Here is a 24,556-nt window from a genome sequence, read left to right on the forward strand (position 1 = left end):
CATCTACCATGTATCTGCTGGGAAAGAAAAAGATAAATGAAATAAAAAGTTAAAAATAAAAAGCTGATGGATAAGAAAAAGGAGTATAAAAAAAAACTATAAACAAAATGCCCTTCTATTAAAGTGTTACCATTCAATTACAACAAGCTTGTTTTTCATCCTAAAAGAGTGTGATACATAAGACAGTTCACTCTACTTTTTCTTTTCTTTTTTTAAAAGATGGGCATCTGATGTTCCAGCAAGTGCCCAATGGTGGAAATGGACGGGATGAAGCTGGTGCAGACCAGAGCCATCCTCAACTACATCGCCACCAAGTACAACCTCTACGGGAAAGACATAAAGGAGAGAGCCCTGTACGGTAGTTCTTTTCCTGTTTCTCATCAACAATTCATAGGAACAATTTAGATTCCTCCCTGAGTAAGCAGGATTGGGTCGGGGAGATCGTGACCAACGGCAGCATGGGCCTTGGAGGTACAGACTGGGGTCTGGACCGCAGAGAGCTGTGAGAGCGAACGGCTCCACCTGATGTGGGATTACAGAAGAGCATCCTGTCCCTGGACGCAGCACAGGCGGTGACTGGGGTTTCCAGACACCGACGGACTATGGAGCCGGGAGGAAGGTGGCACCAGGACTCTGGGTGCTCAGGCCTGTAGGGTGATAAGGCTGGGGAAGGGAAGGATCCAAAGGAGCTGATTTTCAAGTTCCAGAAAGTATAAGAATAATGACCAAGAACCTAACTTATCAGCCAGTTGGATGGACTGGTCACTTGACAAGGGTTAGCAGAGGCTGGTCCTCCAGAGCCCAGGGTTACCTGGTACATTTTGATAAAGAGGTGTCGCAGTCAGATTTATTCAATGAAGCCACATCTGGGGGGCTGGGTCTCTCCCCTGTTGTGATGGGGCCACACAATTGAAACTAAAGTCTTGTCAGGAACTGATGGCAGTTATTCAAAACCTTAAACAGAGTTACCACACGCCAGCAGCTCCACTACCAGGTATGCACCCAAGAGAATAAAAAATACATCCAAACCAAGACTTGTACTGTTGCTTCACAAACCTCCTCGAGAGCCCTCGAGTGAGATCTGAAGCTGGGCCCCGTACACAGAAGACAGAAAGAGCCTAAAGAAAAAGGAAGTTCAGATTGGGGGGCGGCAGGCTTAATAAACAAGGGCATTTACTTATGAGGCTTGTCTTGGGTGACCAGAAAATGAGTAGTTTTCTGAACACACCCTCCACAATCTTATAATGTTATATAGAGGCCTTTGCTGGGTCATACGCCCAGTCCAGATGGTCTGGTCTTATCACCACATTCCTAACTTAAGGCCATGTCCTTGGAGAGTTCCTAGCCTGAGAAAGCAGGTGGTGAGCATGTTCCAAGCACAGGGGAGGAAGTGGGGAGCCTCCCATTGCCTGAGTCCAGCTTGCTGGTCAAATGATATTCACATCTTTCTTATGACCTTCCCCAACATGCACACAAATGTACATTGCAGCATAGTTCATAATATAAAAAAAAGTGGAAACAACAAAAATGTCCATCAACTGATTAATTGAAGAAGAAAGGGTAGTATATTTACACAATGGAATAGTATTTAGCCACAAAGAGGAATTAAACCCTGATGTATGTGACAACACGAATAAACTTTGAAATATTATACAAAAATGAAGAAACCATGCACATAAGGCCATATATAGAATAATTCCATTCGTATGAAATGTGCAGTCATTTCAATGAATATAGACCTTGGTTGGTGGCTCAGTGGATAGAACATTGGCTTGGTGTATGGATGTCTGGGTTTGATTTCTGGTCAGGGCACACAAAAGAAGTGACCATCTGCTTCTCTCCCCCTGCCTGCTCCCCTTTCTTTCCTTCTTCTCCTCCCACAGCCAGTGGCTCAAATAGTTGGAGTGTTTCCCTGGACACTGAGGATAGCTTGGTTGGTCTAAGCACATCAGCCTCAGGTGCTAAAAATAGCCTGGTTCTTGAGTATCAGCCTAAGATGGGGTTGCCGGGTAGATCCTGGTCAGGGTGCATGCAAGAGTCGGCCTCACAATCTCCCCTTGTCTCACCTTAAAAAAAGAAAGAAAGAAAAAAAAGAAAAGAAAAGAAATCAATATATACAGAAAGCTGTTGTGTGGCTGCCTGGGGTAGGAGTTGGGGAACATAGGAATGACAGTCAAGGGTACAGGATTTCTTTTGGGCATGATAAAAAATGTTCTGGAATTAGAATGTGATGGGTGCAGAATGTACTGAAACTACTGAATAATACACTTAAAAGGGTGATAATCATAGTATGTAAATAGTGTATTTCAATAAAGCTGATATATTTATAAATATTATACAAAACCAAGTTTGGAACAAAAGAAAATACAGTTCCCGATAAAATGCACTGGTCGGAATGATGTAAAGAATTGCCCCAATTCAGGGATATTCTAGGTGGGGTCAGGAGCAGTGCAAACGTGGCCAAAGTACAGCGCAGTTTGGGGAGACGGTTGTGGACTGCGCTCCCGGGGGAGTAGTGGGAAGAACTGCTGATACTGGGCGTGGACGTGGGCCTGGGCGCATGACAGGATGAGAGAGGGACAGGGACAGGACTGAGGCGCTGTGCCAGGGACTCTCTGGAGAGTCCTCAGTGGCAGGTCGTTAGCCACACGAATCACACTGAGTCTGTGCCCGGAACAAGCCAGAGCAGACAGCAGACCCTGGAGGTGTGGTCTCAGTGGTCACTTGCAGTGAGTGGCCCCACCACTTCCTCTATGCCTGTGACTCTGCACACCTCACCGACGTTCTCTGCCTCTCTACTTGGCCATGTGGATAACAAAAATTTTAGGCAAATATCTACCTTCTTATGAGATGTTAAAATTAAATGAAAATCAGAGCTGAATGACTGGCATATAAAAATACACCCACCGGGGGTGAATTACTTTGCTACCTCCTGATGCCCCGTTCTTTCACGTTTTTAATCTAGAACAGGGGTCCCCAAACTTTTTACACAGGGGGCCAGTTCACTGTCCCTCAGACCGTTGGAGGGCCGTACTATAAAAAAAACTATGAACAAATCCCTATGCACACTGCACATATCTTATTTTAAAGTAAAAAAACAAAACGGGAACAAATACAATATTTAAAATAAAGAACAAGTAAATTTAAATCAACAAACTGACCAGTATTTCAATGGGAACTATGCTCCTCTCACTGACCACCAATGAAAGAGGTGCCCCTTCCGAAAGTGCGGCGGGGGCCGGATAAATGGCCTCAGGGGGCCGCATGTGGCCCGCGGGCCGGCCCTAGTTTGGGGACCCCTGATCTAGAACACGTAAGGAAAGTGACTTTGACAATTGGGTCATTGTTGTCTTTCAGGATTGATATGTAATTCAGGAGGTGTGGCAGAGTTAAATGAAATGATCCTGCTTCTTCTACTATGCCCACCTGATGAAAAAGATGCCAAGATTGACCAGATCAAAGAGAGAACAATAAATCATTATTTCCCATCATGTCCCATGATGAAAACCTAAACACACATTGCAATTTAGATACATCTATACTTTGAAAACAAAGCCCCCTGATAACATGAATGTAAAATGCATTCTACAAAATAGCATCTGGGGCTTTATCATATTCATTAAATTATTTCTCCGTTCTCCTATTGCATATATATTCTGAAAGGGTATTTGTCAAATGTTATTATTTTAGTTGGTGGTGGCATGTATGTTTTTTTCTCTATGATTTCCTTATTGCTGCCATAATTTAATAAGTATCACATATTTCTCCAATATTTAATTATGAAAAACAAACAGAAAAGTGGAGACTTACAATAAACTTATATATAACAACCTAGTTTAATGGTTAACATTTTATAATTATGTTTGCTTAATAATATATCTGCCCATTTCTCTCTCCTCTAATCCAACATATTATTTCTTTTAAGATTTTATTTATTGATTTTAGAGAGATGATATATAGAGAGAAAGATAGGGGGAGGAGCGGGAAGCATCAACTCGTAGTAGTTGCTTCTCATATGTGCCTTGACTGGGCAAGCCTGGGTTTTGAACCAGTGACCTCAGCATTCCAGATAGATGCTTTTTGCATTGCACCCCCACAGGTCAGGCCAACATATTCCTTTCTGATACATGTAAAAGTAAAATCACAGGCAACTGCAGCCACCTCTTGGCAGTTTAGCATGTGAATTATAACATAATCCTCCAATGTTATGGGCAGACAGGGGTGTGTTGGGAGTCAGAAACAATGTTGTAAGAAAGATGGTGAGTTCGCATTGACCTGGAATTACGTCAGGTCCAAGACAGACCAGGAAGTGAGGAGAGCAGGTAAGAGGAGAAATGTGGACTCTGAAATAGTCTTCTCGGGACTGAAGAAGGATGTCAGGAGGATGGAGTCTTAGCCCAAGAGAGAGAGAAAACAGCATGAGGAGAGCCATGTCCTGACATCTCAGAGCTGCTGAGACTTCAGGGCATGTAACACACGGAAACAAGGTCCATCCAGAACTAGCCTTGGGCCACCGGCAGGTGTACACACAGGGAGCCCCATGAGAGGGGAACGAGAATCAGAAAGGTAGCCTGGGCTTCACCTGGGGAGTGAGGAAGGAGCAGCAGAGACCGCTTCTCTCTGTCTCACTGGCTCAGGGGCGCTGAGTGTGGACTGATGCTCCACACCGGCCCACCAAGGCCGCAGAGGTGGGAAGTCGGGCTGCAGAGACCTGGGCAGGGGCAGGGGGAGGCAGCCTGATGGCACCCGTGTAATAATCTGATCCTCCAATTCACCAGGTGCTGAAGAGCCATGGACAAGACTACCTGGTTGGCAACAGGTTGAGCAGGGCCGACATCCACATGGTGGAACTCATCTACTATGTCGACGAGTTTGACCCCAGCCTTCTGACCACCTTCCCTCTGCTGAAGGTAACCTCTCTCGCGGCCCGGGAGGGAAGGCCCACCTCCCCCATCTCGGACTCTGGAACTCGGATTCTCGGACGGCTGGTGTTATGTATTCATCCAAAACTGGCTCCAAGGGCCTGGTCTGAGGCCTGAAAAGAATCTTGTTTTGCCAAAGAAACTGGGGGTGATGCTATCCCAGGGGGAATAGCTTGTCTGTCACAGTGACCAGGACCCAGGACTCGGCAGCTCTGTCCTCAGGCCCCGGTCCCTACAGTTTCTGTCCTCATTTCTCTGGGGTTCCCTTTCTCCCCGCTGGTCCTTCTCGCCACCTGAGTCCAGAGCAGGTCTCCCTCCCCTGATGGGCTCCCCTGGCTCCTGCTCCTTCTCTCAGACGTTGTGTTTCTCTCCCACAGCCCCCTTCTCTCCCCTCACCCCCAGGGCTAATTGGTTTGAGCTCTCCTCAGGGTTTACCTTTCATATTTTTTCTTGGTGTGTGTGTGTGTGTGTGTGTGTGAATGACAGAGACAGACAGAAGAACATATAGGGACAGACAGGAAGGGAGAGAGATGAGAAGCATCAATTCTTCATTGCAGCACTTTAGTTGTTCATTGATTGCTTTCTCAAATGTACCTTGACTTGGAGGTTACAGCAGACCGAGTGACCCCTTGCTCGAGCCAGCGACCTTGGGCTCAAGCTGGTGAGCCTTGCTCAAACCAGATGAGCCTGCACTCAAGCTGTCAAACTCGGGGTTTTGAACCTGTGTCCTCCGCATCCCAGTCTGACACTCCATCCACTGCACCACTGCCTGGTCAGGCTACCTTCCATATTGTCTGTCTCCAGTTGAGCCCAGTTTTCTATCTCCCATTTGCCCAGTTTGCAGCTTTTATCTGTGTTGCTCTGACAGACACACTAGTCTTCCCTGGATGGCACAGGAGCGAGGAATCTTCAGGATTTTAGTGCGAGGAAGAGGACAAGGGAGATTGTGAATGAATCACGTCTCAACCGTGTCTCTGGGGAAAGTGCTGTCGAGCTGTGACTTTCCCTCTTACCTTCATGTCTTGCTGGGTGGGTGTTTCTCAGCCACACGCTCATGCTGATGGAGGGCACTCTGGTCTGGGAGGCTCTCAGATTCCCTGGTTTGTGCTAATGACAGGTGGGTGCTTTTGTCTCCACTCTGAGGCTGTGCTGTGGTGCATTGCAGGCCCTGAACACCAGAATCAGCAACCTCCCCACCGTGAAGAAGTTTCTGCAGCCTGGCAGTCCGAGGAAGCCTCCCATGAATGAGAAAATGTTAGAACAAGCCTGGCAGATTTTCAAGTTCAGACACCCAACACAATCAGGACCAGTCTCTTGATGTTTTCCAACAATAAAGTGCTCTACCTAAATTTAGACCTTAGCTGTTTTGAGAAGAATAAGCTTTTGCCAAGTATTAAATAGTAAAACTCTATCAACAGATTTAGTTACAAATTATTCTTGTTTAGTAAGACCCAATATGAAATCAGATTTTCAATCTCCTTTTATTGTGTCTTTCTTGGAATTAAAAAATTGAATAAAAGAGGGAAACATAGATTATGAGGTCTCTTTCATCTTTTCCAGGAGTTGTCACATAACATCTGTCACAGAGCTCATCAAGGAGACAAGAGTAGGAATTCATAATCTGACTTTCTTAGGTATTCACAGGAAAATAGCTACCTTTCTGGGTAATGGCATAAAGACATTTTCTTTTTTATTTCAGGAGCTGTTTTTCTTCTGATAATAAAAATGTTTTCTGTTATGAACTTTGCTCGTCGGCAGTACAGGAGCTATCTGCCTACTGTGGACTCTTACGTGTTCTAGAAGGGGGAGGATAATGACCCATGAAGCACACCTGAGTCCTGCTCTCTGGTGACTCCTTGATCCGTCTCGTCCACGACCCCCCTGGCCGATCTCACTCTGCTGCTTAATGCTCTGTGGGGTTCCCCGCTGAACTTTCTCTCCGTTCACTCGTTGTTTGCTCAGACCTGGACTTCCAAGGCACAGATTAGAGGTATAGATTATATGTAAATGAATATATATATAAAATCATTTCCCTCTGGCCTGTCCCTGGGCCAGAGCAGCTGTATCAGGAGTGATTTCTAGCTTTAGCCACGTTCCAGGCTAATAAGTAACAACCTCTCAGAAAATCTGGACTTTAGGATATTGATTTCTTCTCCCTTATAGCGCACTTGCCCGCAGTGGGGGTGGAGAAGGGAGCTGACAGACACAGGGCTCCCTGATGTAGCTTCTCTTAGGTGCTGTCTCCTCACAACCGGCATGGTTTTCCTAACATGCACGTTTGGGCATCACCGCCTTCCTGAGCTCCCTCAGTGACTTCCTCGTCTGCGGGGTGCCTCCTCGCCTTCCTCTTCCACCGCTGTGAGGCCAGCAGCCAGGGACGTGCAGGTTCCCATTAGATTCGGGCAGACGGTAAAGAAACAGTGGAGCCAAAAAATGGTGGGCCCTTCCTTTATTCTAGCCTCGCAACTGGCCAGTGGGTAAACACACACAGGGCTCCCAAAGCCACTGACTCATCCGGTTTTTCCTAGAATCAAAGGCCCTCAGCAGTCTCAGTCACCTCTGGTTCCCCATCTGCCAATATGGCTTCTTACTCTGCAAAACTGGCTTCTCTCTCCTTCCCTTCCATCTTCTTAAAACATTTTTGGCACGAAACCCCTCCTCCAGCAAACATTAGCAGAACAATTGCCCTTCCCAAACAGGGATGAAATTTGCAGACAACTGCCTGTCTCTGAGGGCAAGCACACATGTGGTTGCCCAGCGCCATTTTTAACAATGAAAGTGAGCAAACTCAAATAACACAAATTTTACGAACTTATTTGCCCAGCAACCCCTTTCTCACCTGGCCTCAGGTGCTTCCCGGAGAGAGCTGGGCTCTTCTCTGTGTTTCCCACACAGCCCCGTGAACCACTAATGAAGCTGGACGTCACTGTGCCCCCTCCACGACCCTGTGAGGTCCTGGTGTGTGGGCATGGCCTGGTTGCTGAATATTTAATGCAATTAAGGATTTATAATTTTGAGTGCGACAGGAGAACAGTATGATTGATTATGCTTAGAAAGAGTTCTTACCTCTTAGAGATTAGCATACTAAATTTTTGTTAGATGAAGTAATAGGTTGTCTAGAACTTGCTTCAAAATCATTCCATGGTTGTGGGAGAAGTAGGTTCCCATATATGAGTTTCTTGTGGTTGCCATAACAGATTCCTGCAAACTGGGTGGCTTAAAACAACAGGATGTATTCCTTCACATTTTGGGAAGCCAGAAGTTCAAAGTCGAAGTGTTGGCTGGGTCGCACTTCCTCCAGAGGCGTTCACTGAGAACCTTGCCTGCCTCTTTCAGCTTCTGGTGGCTTCTTGCTTTCCTTGGCTCGTGGCCACAACACTTTAATTTCTGCCTCCGTCTTCATGTCACCTCATATTCTGTGTGTTTGCATCTTCTCTTCTGTTGTGAAGACACACGTCACTGGATTTAAGGCCTACCTGGATAATCCCGGGTGATGTCATTCTCAAGTGCTTTTATTTACATCTGCAAAGACCCTGTTTCTAAGTACATTTATAGGTTCCAGCTATTTAGACATGGATTTAGCTTTTTAGGAGGCCACCATACCGTCCACAACAGGGTATAAATGGGGGGGAAAATGTTGGCAATTGCTGACGCAGGTGGGTGGATATATTGAGCTTTCTCTACTTTCTATGATCCTATGTTTGTACTTGCTAGACATTTTCCATTCAATAATTTTAAAGAACTATATTATTTAGTGAACTCCTATTATATGCTCAGAGTAGAGTATTCTGAACAGAACAAATAGGATGTGCAAAGGCCCAGAGGCTAGCAAGGCTGATTTGAATGTGGCCTAGAGGAAAAAGTATACTAGTTGAGATGCCAGATTTAGCAGAGAAAACATAGGATGCCCAGTTAAATGTGAATTTCAGATACACAATAAATAAATTTTTAATATAAGAGTGTCCCATGTCTGAAATTCACATTCACTTGAGTGTCCTGGATTTTTATCTGCAGCTCAATACTGAAAGTATTTCACAATCAGCTCCCTTTCACTGTCGTCACCTCTGCTCACAGTAGCGCTGTATCATCTGACTTAATCTTTGCATCCAATTCAGGAAAACCTCACAAGTGTCTTCAAAAGCCATGCTCTACCTACTGGCAGAGTCATTTTTTTGTTTAATCTATTATTTGTTGACCTAGAAAAGGAACATATTTACCAGTTGTTCCGTGATATGAGGATGACTTGTCATTTTTCTTCTAATCTGGCATGGACCCCATGGGTCCCGGGCACTGTGGGAGTGGTTTTTCCCTAGCCGGAAGCTAGAGAGGGGAGTTGTGCAACTGTAAAAGCAGCTACTAAACACACCAAGGGCTGGCATTGAGCTGCGGAGCCAAGTGGGAGACAGTTGTTAACAATGTAAGTACTGGTTTTGTAAACTTTCATACAAAACGTGTGACTTATATCCTCACATCTAAGCCACCCAAAAAAATATTTCAAAACGTGCCCTTAGCATAAGAAAATCTCTGTTTTATATACACATTGTGCCTTCTTGGTGTGCTGAGGGGACAGTTTAAGAGTTGTTCATTCGATTGCTGTTGGGTATGTCTTAAACTTTTTTTTATTGATTGATTTGAGAGAGAGAGAGAGAGAGAGAGAGAGAGAGAACCATCTATTTGTTGTCTCACTTAGTTGTGCACTCATTGCTTGCTTCGTGTATGTGTTCTGACCAGGGATTGAACCCGCAATCTTGTTGTATCCGGACAATGTTCTCCCCAGCTGAGCTACCCATCCAGGGCGAATATGTCTTTATGAAAATGTAGAAATGAAGAATTTAGAAAACTAAGGCATGAGCATTAGGATGTGAGAAAAATTAATAATATAAGGAGACAAAAATGATAACACTTTAGGCAATCTGAGAATATAAATAGTGCAAGAGAGAGTGTCGGTGTTTATACTGAAGTTATTTTCTCTATTGAAGTAATCAACAGTTGTGAACAGTAATACTATAATACCATAGAGGCTGTGAAAATTCAAAATTAAAATTTGTTATACTAGGATGAGATTAGTCTGAATTGATTGGCATGTTGGGCTGTTCTTTATTGTAGGGAGCTGTCTTGCTCATTATTCTCTTTTTGTCTCCTTAAAAATATTTGTTACAGAAATGTGCATTTAATTACTTTTAAGGAATGTACTTGACAATAGTGTTAATATGTATTTTCTCGAAGTTTCAAACTTTACACCTTTAAGATACCAAAGATGATCATGTGTTTACAAGTTTTACAAGAAATCATCCCTTCATCAATTCAGTTGACATGGTTAGGATGATTAGTCTCGCTTTTTCTCATTTCCCTCTGCACCTGTGGAAAGAACACAGAGTGGGGTAGAGGTACATCCTGGTGCTATTTATGTCTGTAGAGTTGAATGAGAGATGCAAATGGACAGAGAATTATGGTATTTTTCAAATACAACTTTATCTTGGGAAGATTACCTAGATTTGATAGCCAACCACAATCAACTAGAAAGTATTTCCAAATACATATCCCCCAAAATGTGTCTGTTCAGATCCTCACTTGTCTCCTAGGAACTGGGAATGGCAGGGGACTTGCATTTGCTGATTCATATTGTGACTTTATGTACATTATTGCATGTAACTTTCTCAATGGCCTTCAGAAGTACATATACCTATCTCCAGTTTTAGAAGAGAAAATTGGAGTGCAAATATTAAACAACCTAACCAAGTTTATAAATCTCATAAAAAAAGAAATTGGGGCCCTGACCATTTGGCTCAGTGGTAGAGCGTCGGCCTGGCGTGAAGGAGTCCCGGGTTCGATTCCCGGCCAGGGCACACAGGAGAAGCGCCCATCTGCTTCTCCACCCCCCCTCCTTCCTCTCTGTCTCTCTCTTCCCCTCCCGCAGCCAAGGCTCCATTGGAGCAAAGATGGCCCGGGCGCTGGGGATGGCTCCTTGGCCTCTGCCCCAGGCGTTGGAGTGGCTCTGGTCACAACAAAGCGACTCCCCAAATGGGCAGAGCATCGCCCCCTGGTGGGCGTGCCGGGTGGATCCCGGTCGGGCGCCTGCGGGAGTCTGTCTGACTGCCTCCCCGTTTCCAGTTTCAGAAAAGCAAAATAAATAAATAAATAAATAAATAAATAAATAAATAATAAAAAAATAAAAAAAGAAATTGGGCTTTGTCTCCAAGTCTTGCATCTCTCTGCTAAGCAACGCTGTGATGAGGACCACCCCCAGAGACTTAATTCCTTTAGTTTACTATGGAATTGACATGGGATACATTTGGTTCAGAGAATATAAACTTAGGTCCTTACGAAGGTAAAATATAATAGTTATGCTAGTTCTCCATTTCCTCACAGTATTTTAGGATTTCAATGTAAAGCAAGACATGTACTTAGTAATATTTCTTTTCATCAAACCACTAGAAATCAGGTAACAGAAAGGAACTTGTGAATTTAATGTTTCCTGTCTCTCCCCCCCTCCGCCTTTCACCATTAGTTGGCTAATGGAGGCTGAATGGGAAAAGTGAACGTGGTCTCAGAGAGAAGCACAGAGCCTGCCGAGCTGTTAGAGATGCTCAGGTCGGGAAGAGCCCAGACCTGAAGGCAGAGGATGAGTTCAGACTAACCTCGCCCTCACAAACATAGCGCATAGGAGAGGTGCTTTATGTCTCTGAACTCCCGCTTCCTCATCCTTAAAATAAAAGATTAGAAGCTGTTTCCTAGGGATGCTGAAGAGGGTACACACGCTTGCTGGATATTGCGTGTGAATGAGGAACAGCCCTGTGTGACCTCTGGCAAATTATTGGATCTCTCTAGTTCTCATTTTCTGCTGACCGGGCAAAATTTCCTGATAACTTTTGGCCCAGTCTGGATCAGGACATTGGGGACTTTGTATCTGGGAGGGACTTTATAGGAGGAGCTTTATGATAAAGTATTATATAAGAGCAAATTATTTCTCTTTGTAACTTGATCCTTAATCAATGGAGTAAGGGAGCTTAGCGAGAGGATTTGAGTCACTAAACTCTGGGAATTCTAGTCCACAACAAACACACTTCACCTGCACAATGTATGACAGACATTGAACAAATGTTAGTGCCATTTTACAGAGTGCAGAGCTAATGTAATAATATTAATTTTTCTAAATTATAAAGTGTAGCAAGTATAGATAGGCTGTAGAATTCCAAGAAAGGTAAGGAACTAGCCCTGTGAGTTTGAGGAGAGAATTAGGGTCTTTTGAGCTACAAGTAAATGAGTGTCAGCCTTAGTTTCAGCTTTTGAGCAAATGCAGTATAATAGCCAAGAGGCTGAGGATGAACTCTGCTCCCTCTGCCCCCGCCCGGCCAGTTCCCAGGCCCCTCAGAGGCCCAGGGCCTGGACTTGGGTGGTCTCCAGCCCTCCTTTTCTCTAGTCCTCGGTGTAGATTTCCATGCCCATCATTAACTGGAGTGTGACTGTGGACATGTCATCTGACCTTTGTGCCTTGGTTTCATTTACTGAATAATGAGTCTAATAGCAACGAGTTCACAGGGCTGTTACGAGGATTAAAGATATAAGGTGTCTGAAGGGATTAGCACTGAGTTAGAATTGTCAGAAGATTATCAGCAGATACTAGTTGTCTTATCCTTCCCCTCCCCCTAACACCCTCACACACATTCTGACCACGGACTGTCCCTTGTTAGCCTGCCAAGTTGATCAGATTTTACCCAATAGAGACATAAGAATGGGTTGGGGCAATTTCCCAGGGTTGGCTAGTGATGGGTAAGAATTTAGGCCAAAGAAGACATTCCAGGGACTCTTCCAACTCTGCCACAAAGAGGGGAGATACTCCTTCAGTATTGTGGGCGCTCTCCCATCACACATAGAGGGAATTTTTGCTTCTGTGGTCTCCTTCCTTCCTTCTCTTCTTCCTTCCTTCATTCATTCATTCCCTCATGTTTAGAGAAACCAGGCGACTGCATCATGGCGGGGAAACCCAAGCTTTACTACTTCAATGGACGAGGCCGAATGGAGTGTGTCCGTTGGCTCCTGGCTGCAGCTGGAGTCGAGGTCAGTTCTGAGTTCTGTCTCCTTAAGTTGGGTCTAAAATTGACAGTGTTATGCACCTTCCCACTAAGCTAAAAGCTTTTCTTAGCTTGCCATGAGTATTGCATTAAAACAAAACTCACCAGTTATTAAAAGATGAACAGATTTGGCCTGATATATTATTAAAACTTTTCCTCAAGGAACACAAACAATTAAAATAACTTTAAGAAACTAACCAAAATGTGTGAGCCTTATTTGGTTTTAAACATACCATAAGATATTTGTAACATTAAAAACATGAACATTGATTGAATATTGGATGATATTAAAGAATCGCTGTTGATGTTGTGTGATAATGCATTGTGGTTATTTAAAAGAATTCTTATATTTTAGAGGTACAAAGGGAAGTATTTAAAGGTGAAATATATAATATCTAGGATTGGCTTTAAATTATTACGGGAAGAGAGAGTGAATAGGCATGAACACGACACAGGATTGGCTTGACTTGATAATTTTTGAAGCTGGGTGATGGGTACCAGGAGAATGATTTTCTGTTTATTTTTGTGCATGCTAGAAATTTCTGTAATAACAAGATAAAAATAAATATTAAAAAGTAAATGTAATTAAAGTTAAAGAATAACCCAGAAATATGAGGAGAAGCAGATTGTAAGAAACAGCCCATTAAAGGTTAATACACTCACTCAGCACTGAACTTGCTGAGCACCTTTAAGTGCCAGGCTCTGAGCTCGGTCCCGGGGAAGACACAGATGAACAAGACAGACAAGGTCCCTGCCCTCAGGAAGCTGCCATTCCAATGAGGATGCAGACAAGTAAACAGGTGATTAAAAGAAGGGAAGGGAGCATCTGAGGAGGACCCTCCGATGTTGATTGACAGTGTCAAGAGGTCAGATTCCCCATGGAAAATGGTAGGTTTCTGTGGGACTTTGTTGAGCTCTGCCCTCTAGAGGTGTCAATGAGAAAAGCACTTCTCAGTCCAGATCAGAGGCACTCAGCAACTCGGAGGGTTTTCAGGAGAGGGGTCATGGATGAAATCAGGAGATCCTTTCCTTCAGGTTACAGCAATAGAAGAGAGTTTCAGGCGAGGTGGCCTCGTGTGGCAGGAGCTTCTAGTGCGCTCCCATCTCTTTAATACCTTCAAAATAATGTGTTTACCTAAGCCTTGGATTATCCTCTCTTGATTACTTCATGAGTGGTACTTTCTCAATTTCATAACGAAACAAGTCCTCAGAAGAGTGCCAATAATGACAGAGCAGCTTGTTTTCTCCGTATAAACCAATAACCCAAAGTTTTCACTGTAGTCCAGACTTTGGCGTTGAAGTTAGGGCTGTGTTCAGAGCCCCCGGGCAGGATGAGTTCACACAGGAGGGTGAGTAGGAGGTGATGCTGAGGGCAACCCAGGCTTCCTCCACTCCACCCAGCTTGACTGAAGAGGGTGTGGGGCAAGGACTATAGCTCAAGAACACAGTACATTTTCATCAGTGTTAGGTTGCTTGTGCTCTTGGTGTGCACCTGATATTGTTCAAAGGCCTTTGTATACCGAACTGATTTAATCTTCACATCACCTATAACACAGGCAGTGTTACAACACACTTTTTACAGATGAGGATACTGAGACGTGGACAGACTCAGTAATGTGCTCAAGTTCTAGAGACCAGGACATGAAAGAGGTGGTATTCCTATCCAGGCATTCACATCAGAAACCAAAGGGTTTTTTGGTTGTTGTCGTTATTAAAATTTAAAAACTAATTAGGGGCCCTTTTTCCCCCTTTAACTGGGAATTCAACCCTAGTGTGAGCCACACTTTCCAAAAAGGAACCACTGAGTATAAAGAGGTGAAGTGTGGAGCCAACAGGACCCGTTTCACCTTTAGTGAGGCCTCTATACTATTGAGGGAGGTTCCTGGTGCCAGCATTTAGATGGTCATTGGCCCATGGCATACCCCATGCTGGGAGACACATAACGTCCTGTCTCATGTGAAGAGAAGGGCTTTCCTGAGAGCCCAAAATTCCATCACTACCAGAACTTCCCATTCCCTTCCCTCCAATATCACTCCCCTTCCCAATCACACCTTATCATTGGCGGCTGTAGAAGCAGAGTGGAGGTGAATGGAACCTCCCCATACCAGCAGTTACATGCGGCAGCCCATGCTCTGTTCTTAATGGCTCTGACCTGAATTTCCCATTGGCCATAATCACACTCTTCTGTGGACCCTGCCAAACTCAGAAATCTTACCTCCTCTATATTTATGCATCAAACAGAGGTTATTCAAGGTTAAAAGTTCTATAATGCTATTGAATGAATAGCAACAACTCCTCTCCTGTTTCTGCTTTCCAGTTTGAAGAGGTTTTTTTGCAAACTGCAGAAGACTTGGACAAGTTAAAAAACGGTAAGATGGAGTATCCCAATTGCTCTGATGTGAGTACCTATAAAGTCGACAGCAAGGTTTGAACAGCAGGCAATGCTTATGTGTGTGTGTGGTGGGGGCTAGGGATTGGTAGAGAGGAAGAAAAGTGGTTCAAGTGCAGGGGTGGGGCTCCCTGAGCAGGTCTTATAACTCACCCAGGGCTAGGAAGGCTTGACCCTCTGAATGTTTGCTGAAGGAACCATCCCCCCGCCCCGGAATGCCACTCTCTGCTTCCCTGACTTTCTGCACCGTGCGTGAGCTGTGTCAGGTCGGGACTCCACGCAGCCTGCCCGTCCACACTAAACACACGCCTCGGGGTGACGGGAGTAGAAATAGGCCCTGCATTTGCCTTGAGTCTTTTCTCCGAAAAGTTTGACGAGGTAATATCCCAGCAGGATTGTGAACTCAGTTAACAAAGTGGTGTAGGATTAGCTGGACAGCCAGGTGACCACACAAAGAGGGAGATAAAGAGAAAGAGCCATCTACCCTGGAGCCTGGAAAGCGGAATTGGCCTCACACACTGACCAGTGGTGGAATTTGAGGAGCACACGACACAGCCTATATATATAGAAATCTCTCTTAACATTGGCTTGCCTGCCACGAACCCCACAAGACTTACACTGGGAACTTCCCATTGGAAATAACATCTGGATGATGGTCCTGTTGTAGCCTCTCTCCAAGTTCTTCATCCAATATCCATGAAGATAAATCAATCACAAAACAACAACAACAAAAAAAAAAAAAAAATAGGCACCTACCATGCATTTGGAGGGGAAGTAAAAATATACATGAAATCAGTTTTAAGTAAAAGGCAGATTGTGAAGAAAAAGCACTATTTTATTTTAGGAGGCTGAAACAAAATGCTATTTCTATTAAAATGTTACCAGGCAATACTTTTTTTTGTTTCTTTTCATTTCTTTAGTCATTTTAAGCATAATTTTATTTTCATCCTAAAAGAACGTGATCCATGAAAGATTTCACTCTACTTTTTCTTTTCTTCTTTCAAAAGATGGGCATCTGATGTTCCAGCAAGTGCCCATGGTGGAAATGGATGGGATGAAGCTGGTGCAGACCAGAGCCATCCTCAACTACATCGCCACCAAGTACAACCTCTACGGGAAAGACATAAAGGAGAGAGCCCTGTACGGTACTTCTTTTCCTGTTTCTCATCAACAATTCATAGGAACAATTTAGATTCCTCCCTGAGTAAGCAGGATTGGGTCGGGGAGATCGTGACCAACGGCAGCCTGGGCCTTGGAGGTACAGACTGGGGTCTCGACCGCAGACAGCTGTGAGAGCGAACGGCCCCACCTGAAGTGGGATTACAGAAGAGCATCCTGTCCCTGGACGCAGCACAGGCGGTGACTGGGGTTTCCAGACACCGACGGACTATGGAGCCGGGAGGAAGGTGGCACCAGGACTCTGGGTGCTCAGGCCTGTAGGGTGATAAGGCTGGGGAAGGGAAGGATCCAAAGGAGCTGATTTTCAAGTTCCAGAAAGTATAAGAATAATGAGCCAAGAACCTAACTTATCAGCCAGTTGGATGGACTGGTCACTTGACAAGGGTTAGCAGAGGCTGGTCCTCCAGAGCCCGGGGTTACCTCGTACATTTTGAAAAAAAAAGGCGAATGATTTATGCGATCTGAAGAGAAACCAGAGTATGGGGACATTTTGATAAAGAGGTGTTGCGGTCAGATTTATTCAATGTAGCAGACGTTGGTGGCCAAGATGCTATGGTTACCTAGAGCAATTTGATATAGGACTGAAGCAGCCAGGTTTATTCAATACAACCACATTTTGTGTGTGGGGGGAAAGAATCTCCTCCTTGTTGTGATGGGACCACATGATCAAAACAAAGTCTTATAAGAAACTGTTGGCAGCCCTGGCTGATTAGCTCAGTAGTAGAGTGTCAGCCTGGTGTATGGAAGTTTCAGGTTCAATTCCCAATCAGGGCACACAGGAGAAGCACCCATCTGCTTCTCCACCCTTCCCCCTCCCCTTCCTCTCTATTTCTCTCTTCTTCTCCCTTATCCAAGGCTCCATTGGACCAAAGTTGGCCCAGGCACTGAGGATGGCTCCATGGCCTCTACCTGAGGTGCTAGAATGGCTCTGTTCGCAACGGAGCAACGCTCCAGATGGGCAGAGCATCACCCCTTGGTGGAATGCCGGGTAGATTTGGTTGGGTGCATACAGGAGTCTGTCTGACTGCCTCCCTGCTTCTAACTTTGGAAAAATACAAAAGAAGGAAGGAAGGAAGGAAGAAAGGAAGGAAGGAAGGAAGGAAGGAAGGAAGAGAGAGAAAGAAAGAGAGAAAGAAAGAGAGAAAGAAAGAAAGAAAGAAAGAAAGAAAGAAAGAAAGAAAGAAAGAAACTGTTGGCAGTTACTTAAAAAGTTAAACATATATAGTTATCAGACATCAGCACCTCCACTACCAGGTATGTACCCAAGAGAATCGAAAATACATCCATGCTAAAACTTGTACAAGAATGTTCATAACAGCATTATTCATAATATTCAAAAAGTGAAAAAAATAATAAATGTATGAACAAAAGTTTTTACATCCATCAATGTAATATTATTTGGCCATGAAAGTGAATGAACATGTATAAACCTTAAAAATATGTTGTGTAAAAGAAACCAGACACCAAAGGCTCATGTTGTATGATATCATTCAGATGAAGTGTTGAGAATACTTATAGTCATAGACATTTTGGTTTCCAGGGGCTAGCGCCAGGGCAAAGGCTATGGAGTGCAGAGAGAGCACAGCATTCCTTTTGGGAGCATGAAAATACTCTGAAATTAGAGTGTGGTGACGGTACAGAAATCTGTGACTAGAAAAATCATGGAACTGAACATTTAAAAAGTTTGACATTATGGTATGTGGATTATATTTCATTAAATCTTTTATTTATTTATTTTTTTTAAAAAAACAACTTCTTATAGGAGCCCAGTGAGGAACAATAAAAACATATCTCCTGGAATATGAACTACTTAAAACTACATAAAGAATTGCCCCTGCCTGGGCCCTGGCTGGTTGGCTCAGCGGTAGAGCGTCGGCCTGGCGTGCAGAAGTCCTGGGTTCGATTTCCGGCCAGGGCACACAGGAGAAGCGCCCATCTGCTTCTCCACCCCTCCCCCTCTCCTTCCTCTCTGTCTCTCTCTTCCCCTCCCGCAGCCGAGGCTCCATTGGAGCAGAGATGGCCCGGGCGCTGGGGATGGTTCTGTGGCCTCTGCCTCAGGCGCTAGAATGGCTCTGGATGCAACAGAGCGATGCCCCAGAGGGGCAGAACATCACCCCCTGGTGGGCATGCCGGGTGAATCCCAGTCGGGCGCATGCAGGAGTCTGTCTGACTGCCTCCCCGTTTCCAGCTTCGAAAAAATGGAAAAAAAAAAAAAAAAAAGAATTGCCCCTGCCTGACCGGTCATGGCACAGTGGATAGAGCATTGAGCTGGGACACTAAGGTCCCAGGTTCAAAACCCCAAGGTCGGTGGCTTGAGTGCAGGTTCGCCAGCTTGAGCATGGGGTTGCTGGCTTGAGAGTGGGATCATCATCATGACCCCATGGTCACTGGCTTGAAGCCCAAGGTCGCTGGTTTGAGCAAGGGGTCACTGGCTTAGCTTGAGCCCCTGGCCAAGGCATGTATGAAAAGCAATTAATAGACAACTAAAGTGACAAGACTACTAGTTGATGCTTCGCATCTCTCTCCTTTCCTCTCTCTCTCTCTTTCTCTCTCTCTACAAAAAAGAAAAAAATTTCTCCAATTCAGGGATATTCTAGGTGGGGTCAGGAGCAGTGCAAACGTGGCCAAAGTACAGCGCAGTTTGGGGAGACGGTTGTAGACTGCACTCCCGGGGGAGTAGTGGGAAGAACTGCTGATACTGGGCATGGACGTGGGCCTGGGCGCATGACAGGATGAGAGAGGGACAGGGACAGGACTGAGGCGGCCGTGCCAGGGACTCTCTGGAGAGTCCTCATTGGCAGGTCGTTAGCCACACGAATCACACTGAGTCTGTGCCCCGAACAAGCCATAGCAGAGAGCGAACCCTGGAGGTGTGGTCTCAGTGGTCACTTGCAGTGAGTGGCCCCACCACTTCCTCTATGCCTGTGACTCTGGACACCTCACCGATGTTCTCTGTCTCTCTACTTGGCCATGTGGATAACAAAAATTTTAGATAAGTATCTCCACCTTGATATGAAATGTTAAAATTAAATGAAAATCAGAGCTGAATGACTGGCATATAAAAATGTACCCACTGGAGGTTAATTACTTTGCTACCTCCTGATGCCCCGTCCTTTCTTTCTTTTTTTCTTCTTTCTTTTTTTTCAGAGAGAGTGAGAAACAGAGAGAGAGAGAAGGACAGGAAGGGAGAGAAATGAGAAACATCAACTCACAGTCGTGGTATTTTAGTTGTTCATTGATTGTTTCTCATGTGCCTTGCCCCGGGGGCTGCAGTCAAGCCTGTGACCTTTGGCTCAAGCCAGTGACCTTTGTGTTAAGCCAGCAACCATAGGATCATATCAACGACCCCACACTCAAGTCAATGATCCCACACTCAAGCTGATGATCCTGCACCCAAGCCGGATGAGCCCATGTTCAAGCCAGTGAGTGACCTTGGGGTTTTGAACCTTGAACTTCAGCATCCCAGGTCAACACTCTACCCACTGTACACAGCTGGTTAAGCGATTCCTTCACATTTTAAAACTACAACATGTAAGGCAGGCAACATTTAACATTTGGGTTATTTTTGTCTTTCAGGATTGATATGTATTTTGAAGGTATGGCAGATTTGAGTGAAATGATTATGCTTCTTCCACTATGCCCACCTGATCAAAAAGATGCCAAGGTTGCCCAGATCAAGGAGAAGATAAAAAATCGTTATCTCCCCGCCTTTGAAAAAGTAGGTTGGCTGTTCAGCATTTGGGGCATTGAGATTAGAGAACAAAGAAAAATCTTGCCTAGGCATTCCTGGAGCATTGACCTCACTTCCAGGGAGCCCTCTTGAACACTGATATAGCACCCTGACTCTCTAGGCTTGTTATAAAAATCAGCTGTGGGGAGATATGTCCCTGTTATGCCAAAGTTATAATATTTCAGCAAAATTTTAGTTTACTAGGACCCAATTTGGAATTCTGTATTTGATGGCATTTCATGCTTACAGTCAAAGCTGTGGAAGGCTCTGAGAGCCACACTAGAAACTGGAGTAGATCCTATAGAACACCGCACAGGGGCTTCCCATCCAAGAGGAGCATGATGAACGCAATTCACCAGAAAATATCCTGGCAATATGTATAGGGAGACATGAGGCCAGCTGTCCAACAGGAGAATATGGTAGTGTTGCAGGGATGGATAAGATGAAGCTAAACAGAGACATCGGCTGTGGGATGCAAAGGAAGAGACAGATGAAAAGATGTTAAGGAACAAATAATGTACAAAATTTGGGGCAGTCAGACTTTAGAGGAAAGTCATGCAAACTAAAGGAATAAAATTTCTTTATTATGTATGTAGTACATATCATAATTTTTCTCTTTGAGGATAAAAGAATATTTCCAGATCAAAATTTCCTGAAATCAAGCTAAATAAAAATTATGAACCAAAATAATGATTGTAAGAGACACAGGAGGCTTATACTTACATAATATAAGTGGCTGAACACGGACACCCCCCTCTTCTATATCAAGTACTGTACTAAGAAGCATTGATAAGGCAATGTTTCCTTCACTGTAGAAATGTTCATACATTACTTGTGTGTTGGCCAAATTCATGGAGCAAAGAATGTAATACTAATCCAAAAATATATCCTCCAGAAACTTGTGCTGAGAGTTTAGGGGACATTCATATAATGACAAACTCATTAGTCACTGCAGTTTGAGTATATGGTACTAGGAAATCAAAGTGCTCCATGAGAACATCAATAAAAAATGTATCTTACAAAATAGGTTTTGATGTTATTATAAAGAATATATTTTTTACCAAAATAATTATACATTCTTTAAGTGTATACATGATCAGAAAGTGTATTTGCCAAAATACACTTAGCTGGTGGTGCTGTTCATAGCCCTAACACTTTATTATGAAAAATTTCATATATTCAGAAAAGTTTAAATAAATTTATAATGAACACATATGCACCCATCATGAGGATATAAATATTACCTTTTATTATGTTTGCCTTATCATGAGTTTCTATCTCTGAGTTCCTCTATCAGCCAAACATATTATTTTTATATATATATTACAAAGTGAGTTTCAGGCATCACTGAATTTCATGCCTAGATATTTCAGCAGCAGATCATAACATAGTGCAAGTTAGGAGTCAGCACCCATGCTGTAAGGGAGATGGTGAGTTCATATCGACCTGGGATTATTTCAGGTCCAAGACAGACCAGGAAATGAGGAGAGCAGATAAGAGGAGAAATGTAGATTCTGAAATAGTCTTCTTGGGACTGAAGAACAATGTCAGGAAGATGGAGTCTTAGCCCAAGGGAGAGAGAAGAAAAGGCGTGGAGAGCCATGTCCTGACATCTCAGAGCTGCTGAGACTTCAGGGCATGTAACACACGGAAACAAGGTCCATCCAGGGCTAGCCTTGGGCCACCGGCAGGTGCACACAGGGAGCCCCGTGAGAGGGGAACGAGAATCAGAAAGGTAGCCTGGGCTTCACCTGGGGAGTGAGGAAGGAGCAGCAGAGACCGCTTCTCTCTGTCTCACTGGCTCAGGGGCGCTGAGTGTGGACTGATGCTCCACACCGGCCCACCAAGGCCGCAGAGGTGGGAAGTCGGGCTGCAGAGACCTGGGCAGGGGCAGGGGGAGGCCGCCTGATGGCACCCGTGTAATAATCTGATCTGTCCAATTCACCAGGTGCTGAAGAGCCATGGACAAGACTACCTGGTTGGCAACAGGTTGAGCAGGGCCGACATCCACATGGTGGAACTCATCTACTATGTCGACGAGTTTGACCCCAGCCTTCTGACCACCTTCCCTCTGCTGAAGGTAACCTCTCTCGCGGCCCGGGAGGGAAGGCCCACCTCCCCCATCTCGGACTCTGGAACTCGGATTCTCGGACGGCTGGTGTTGTGTAGCCATCCAAAACTGGCTCCAAGGGCCTGGTCTGAGGCCTGAAAAGAATCTTGTTTTGCCAAAGAAACTGGGGGTGATGCTATCCCAGGGGGAATAGCTTGTCTGTCACAGTGACCAGGACCCAGGACTCGGCAGCTCTGTCCTCAGGCCCCGGTCCCTACAGTTTCTGTCCTCATTTCTCTGGGGTTCCCTTTCTCCCCGCTGGTCCTTCTCGCCACCTGAGTCCAGAGCAGGTCTCCCTCCCCTGATGGGCTCCCCTGGCTCCTGCTCCTTCTCTCAGACGTTGTGTTTCTCTCCCACAGCCCCCTTCTCTCCCCTCACCCCCAGGGCTAATTGGTTTGGGCTCTCCTCAGGGTTTACCTTCCATATTGTCTGTCTCCAGTTGAGCCCAGTTTTCTATCTCCCGTTTGCCCAGTTTGCAGCCTTTATCTGTGTTGCTCTGACAGACACATTAGTCTTCCTTGGATGGTACAGGAGCGAGGAATCTACAGGATTATAGTGCAGGGAAGAGGACAAGGGAGACTGTGAATGAATCACGTCTCAACCGTGTCTCTGGGGAAAGTGCTGTCGAGCTGTGACTTTCCCTCTTACCTTCATGTCTTGCTGGGTGGGTGTTTCTCAGCCACACGCTCATGCTGATGGAGGGGACTCTGGTCTGGGAGGCTCTCAGATTCCCTGGTTTGTGCTAGTGACAGGTGGGTGCTTTTGTCTCCACTCTGAGGCTGTGCTGTGGTGCATTGCAGGCCCTGAAAACCAGAATCAGCAACCTCCCCACCGTGAAGAAGTTTCTGCAGCCTGGCAGTCCGAGGAAGCCTCCCATGAATGAGAAAATGTTAGAACAAGCCAAGAAGATTTTCAGGATTTAAATAAAACAGGCACAGATGCCCCGCACATGCAGAACCAATCTTTAGAAACATTTTAACAATAAAGTGCTCTACCTAGATGGAAATCCCAGCTCTTGTGAGATTAAAATCTTTTCTGAAATTGTAAGTACTAGTTAAATCAGAAATGAAGCAGGCAGATGACTTGCAGGGCAGTCTATATTGATTTGGTCAAATGTGAAATCATGATCACCACCTGGAATGGGTCTTTGACTTAGAATAAATGGAGAACAAGTTTAATGGATTCTTTGTTCTTTTCAAAGAAGTGTCATATAATTGTTATCATACACCTTGTCAAAAAGAGTTAAGTAGAAACCCTCTCAGTTACACAAAAATAGTGTTTTCCTTTTGTACTCTACTGACTTTCTGGCCCACAACCTGAGAACTCTCTTTTCTGTCTCTTTCTTTTGAAAACCATTTTCTTCAGATAAGCAATGTTTTTTTCCTGTTCAGTTTTAGAACTAATATTTATTTACTGTGTAATATACAATATTCAGTGTTCTGGGAGCTGGGTAAATAAGGATGAACAAACCAGATATAGTCTCTGTTCTCGTGGGGGTTACTCTAGTGTCGGCCTGGCGTGCAGGAGTCCCGGGTTCAATTCCCGGCCAGGGCACACAGGAGAAGTGCCCATCTGCTTCTTCACATTTCCCCTTCTCCTTTCTCTTTATCTCTCTCTTCCCCTCCTTCAGCCAAGGCTTCGTTGGAGCAAAGTTGGCCAGGCACTGAAGATGGCTCCATGGTCTCTGCCCCAGGTGCTAGAATGGCTCCAGTTGCAATGGAGCAATGCCCCAGATGGGCAGAGCATCGTCCCCTGGTGGGCATGCCCAGTGGATCCTGGTCGAACACATGTGGAGTCTGTCTCTCTGCCTCCCCGCTTCTTACTTCCAAAATACAACAACAGGCCCTGGCTGGTTGGCTCAGTGGTAGAGTGTTGGCCTTGCATGCAGGAGTCCTAGGTTTGATTCCCGGCCAGGGCACACAGAAGCGCCCATCTGCTTCTCTACCCCTCCCCCTCTCCTTCCTCTCTGTCTCTCTCTTCCCCTCCTGCAGCCAAGGCTCTGTTGGAGCGAAGTTGGCCTGGACACTGAGGATGGCTCTATGGCCTCTGCCTCAGGCGCTAGAATGGCTCTGGTTGCAACAGAGCAATGCCCCAGATGGGCAGAGCATCACCCCCTGGTGGGCATGCCAGGTGGATCCCAGTTGGGCGCATGCG

At 45.0% G+C, this 24,556-nt stretch overlaps 2 protein-coding genes across 2 annotated transcripts; both read left to right on the plus strand.

Annotated features, from left to right (window-relative positions):
• Positions 1 to 217: 217 nt before the first annotated feature.
• Positions 218 to 6,255, plus strand: LOC136388464 (glutathione S-transferase A1-like). Its single transcript, XM_066360297.1, has 4 exons — positions 218 to 361; positions 3,376 to 3,492; positions 4,765 to 4,910; positions 6,088 to 6,255. Exons 1-4 carry the CDS (start codon positions 250 to 252, stop codon positions 6,238 to 6,240), a joined length of 528 nt encoding a protein of 175 aa, XP_066216394.1. The 5' UTR covers positions 218 to 249; the 3' UTR covers positions 6,241 to 6,255.
• A 2,944-nt stretch (positions 6,256 to 9,199) lies between these two features.
• Positions 9,200 to 23,580, plus strand: LOC136387521 (glutathione S-transferase A1). The gene is made up of 7 exons (XM_066359207.1): positions 9,200 to 9,339; positions 12,874 to 12,980; positions 15,312 to 15,363; positions 16,391 to 16,523; positions 20,139 to 20,280; positions 22,241 to 22,372; positions 23,203 to 23,580. Exons 2-7 carry the CDS (start codon positions 12,894 to 12,896, stop codon positions 23,323 to 23,325), a joined length of 669 nt encoding a protein of 222 aa, XP_066215304.1. The 5' UTR covers positions 9,200 to 9,339; positions 12,874 to 12,893; the 3' UTR covers positions 23,326 to 23,580.
• Positions 23,581 to 24,556: the final 976 nt, after the last annotated feature.

This window comes from Saccopteryx leptura, chromosome 1, assembly GCF_036850995.1.
Source record: "Saccopteryx leptura isolate mSacLep1 chromosome 1, mSacLep1_pri_phased_curated, whole genome shotgun sequence".
Lineage (NCBI taxonomy): Eukaryota > Metazoa > Chordata > Mammalia > Chiroptera > Emballonuridae > Saccopteryx > Saccopteryx leptura.

Bases quoted from the DNA above. Each gene is read 5' to 3' on its own strand.
- LOC136388464 (XM_066360297.1), top strand. From the start codon at position 250: ATGGTGGAAATGGACGGGATGAAGCTGGTGCAGACCAGAGCCATCCTC. The intron at 362-3,375 runs GTTCTTTTCCTG...TATGTAATTCAG, and splicing joins GGAGAGAGCCCTGTACGGTA to GAGGTGTGGCAGAGTTAAAT. The intron at 4,911-6,087 runs GTAACCTCTCTC...GGTGCATTGCAG, and splicing joins CCACCTTCCCTCTGCTGAAG to GCCCTGAACACCAGAATCAG.
- LOC136387521 (XM_066359207.1), top strand. From the start codon at position 12,894: ATGGCGGGGAAACCCAAGCTTTACTACTTCAATGGACGAGGCCGAATG. The intron at 15,364-16,390 runs GTAAGATGGAGT...TTCTTTCAAAAG, and splicing joins CTTGGACAAGTTAAAAAACG to ATGGGCATCTGATGTTCCAG. The intron at 16,524-20,138 runs GTACGGTACTTC...TTTGTCTTTCAG, and splicing joins GACATAAAGGAGAGAGCCCT to GATTGATATGTATTTTGAAG.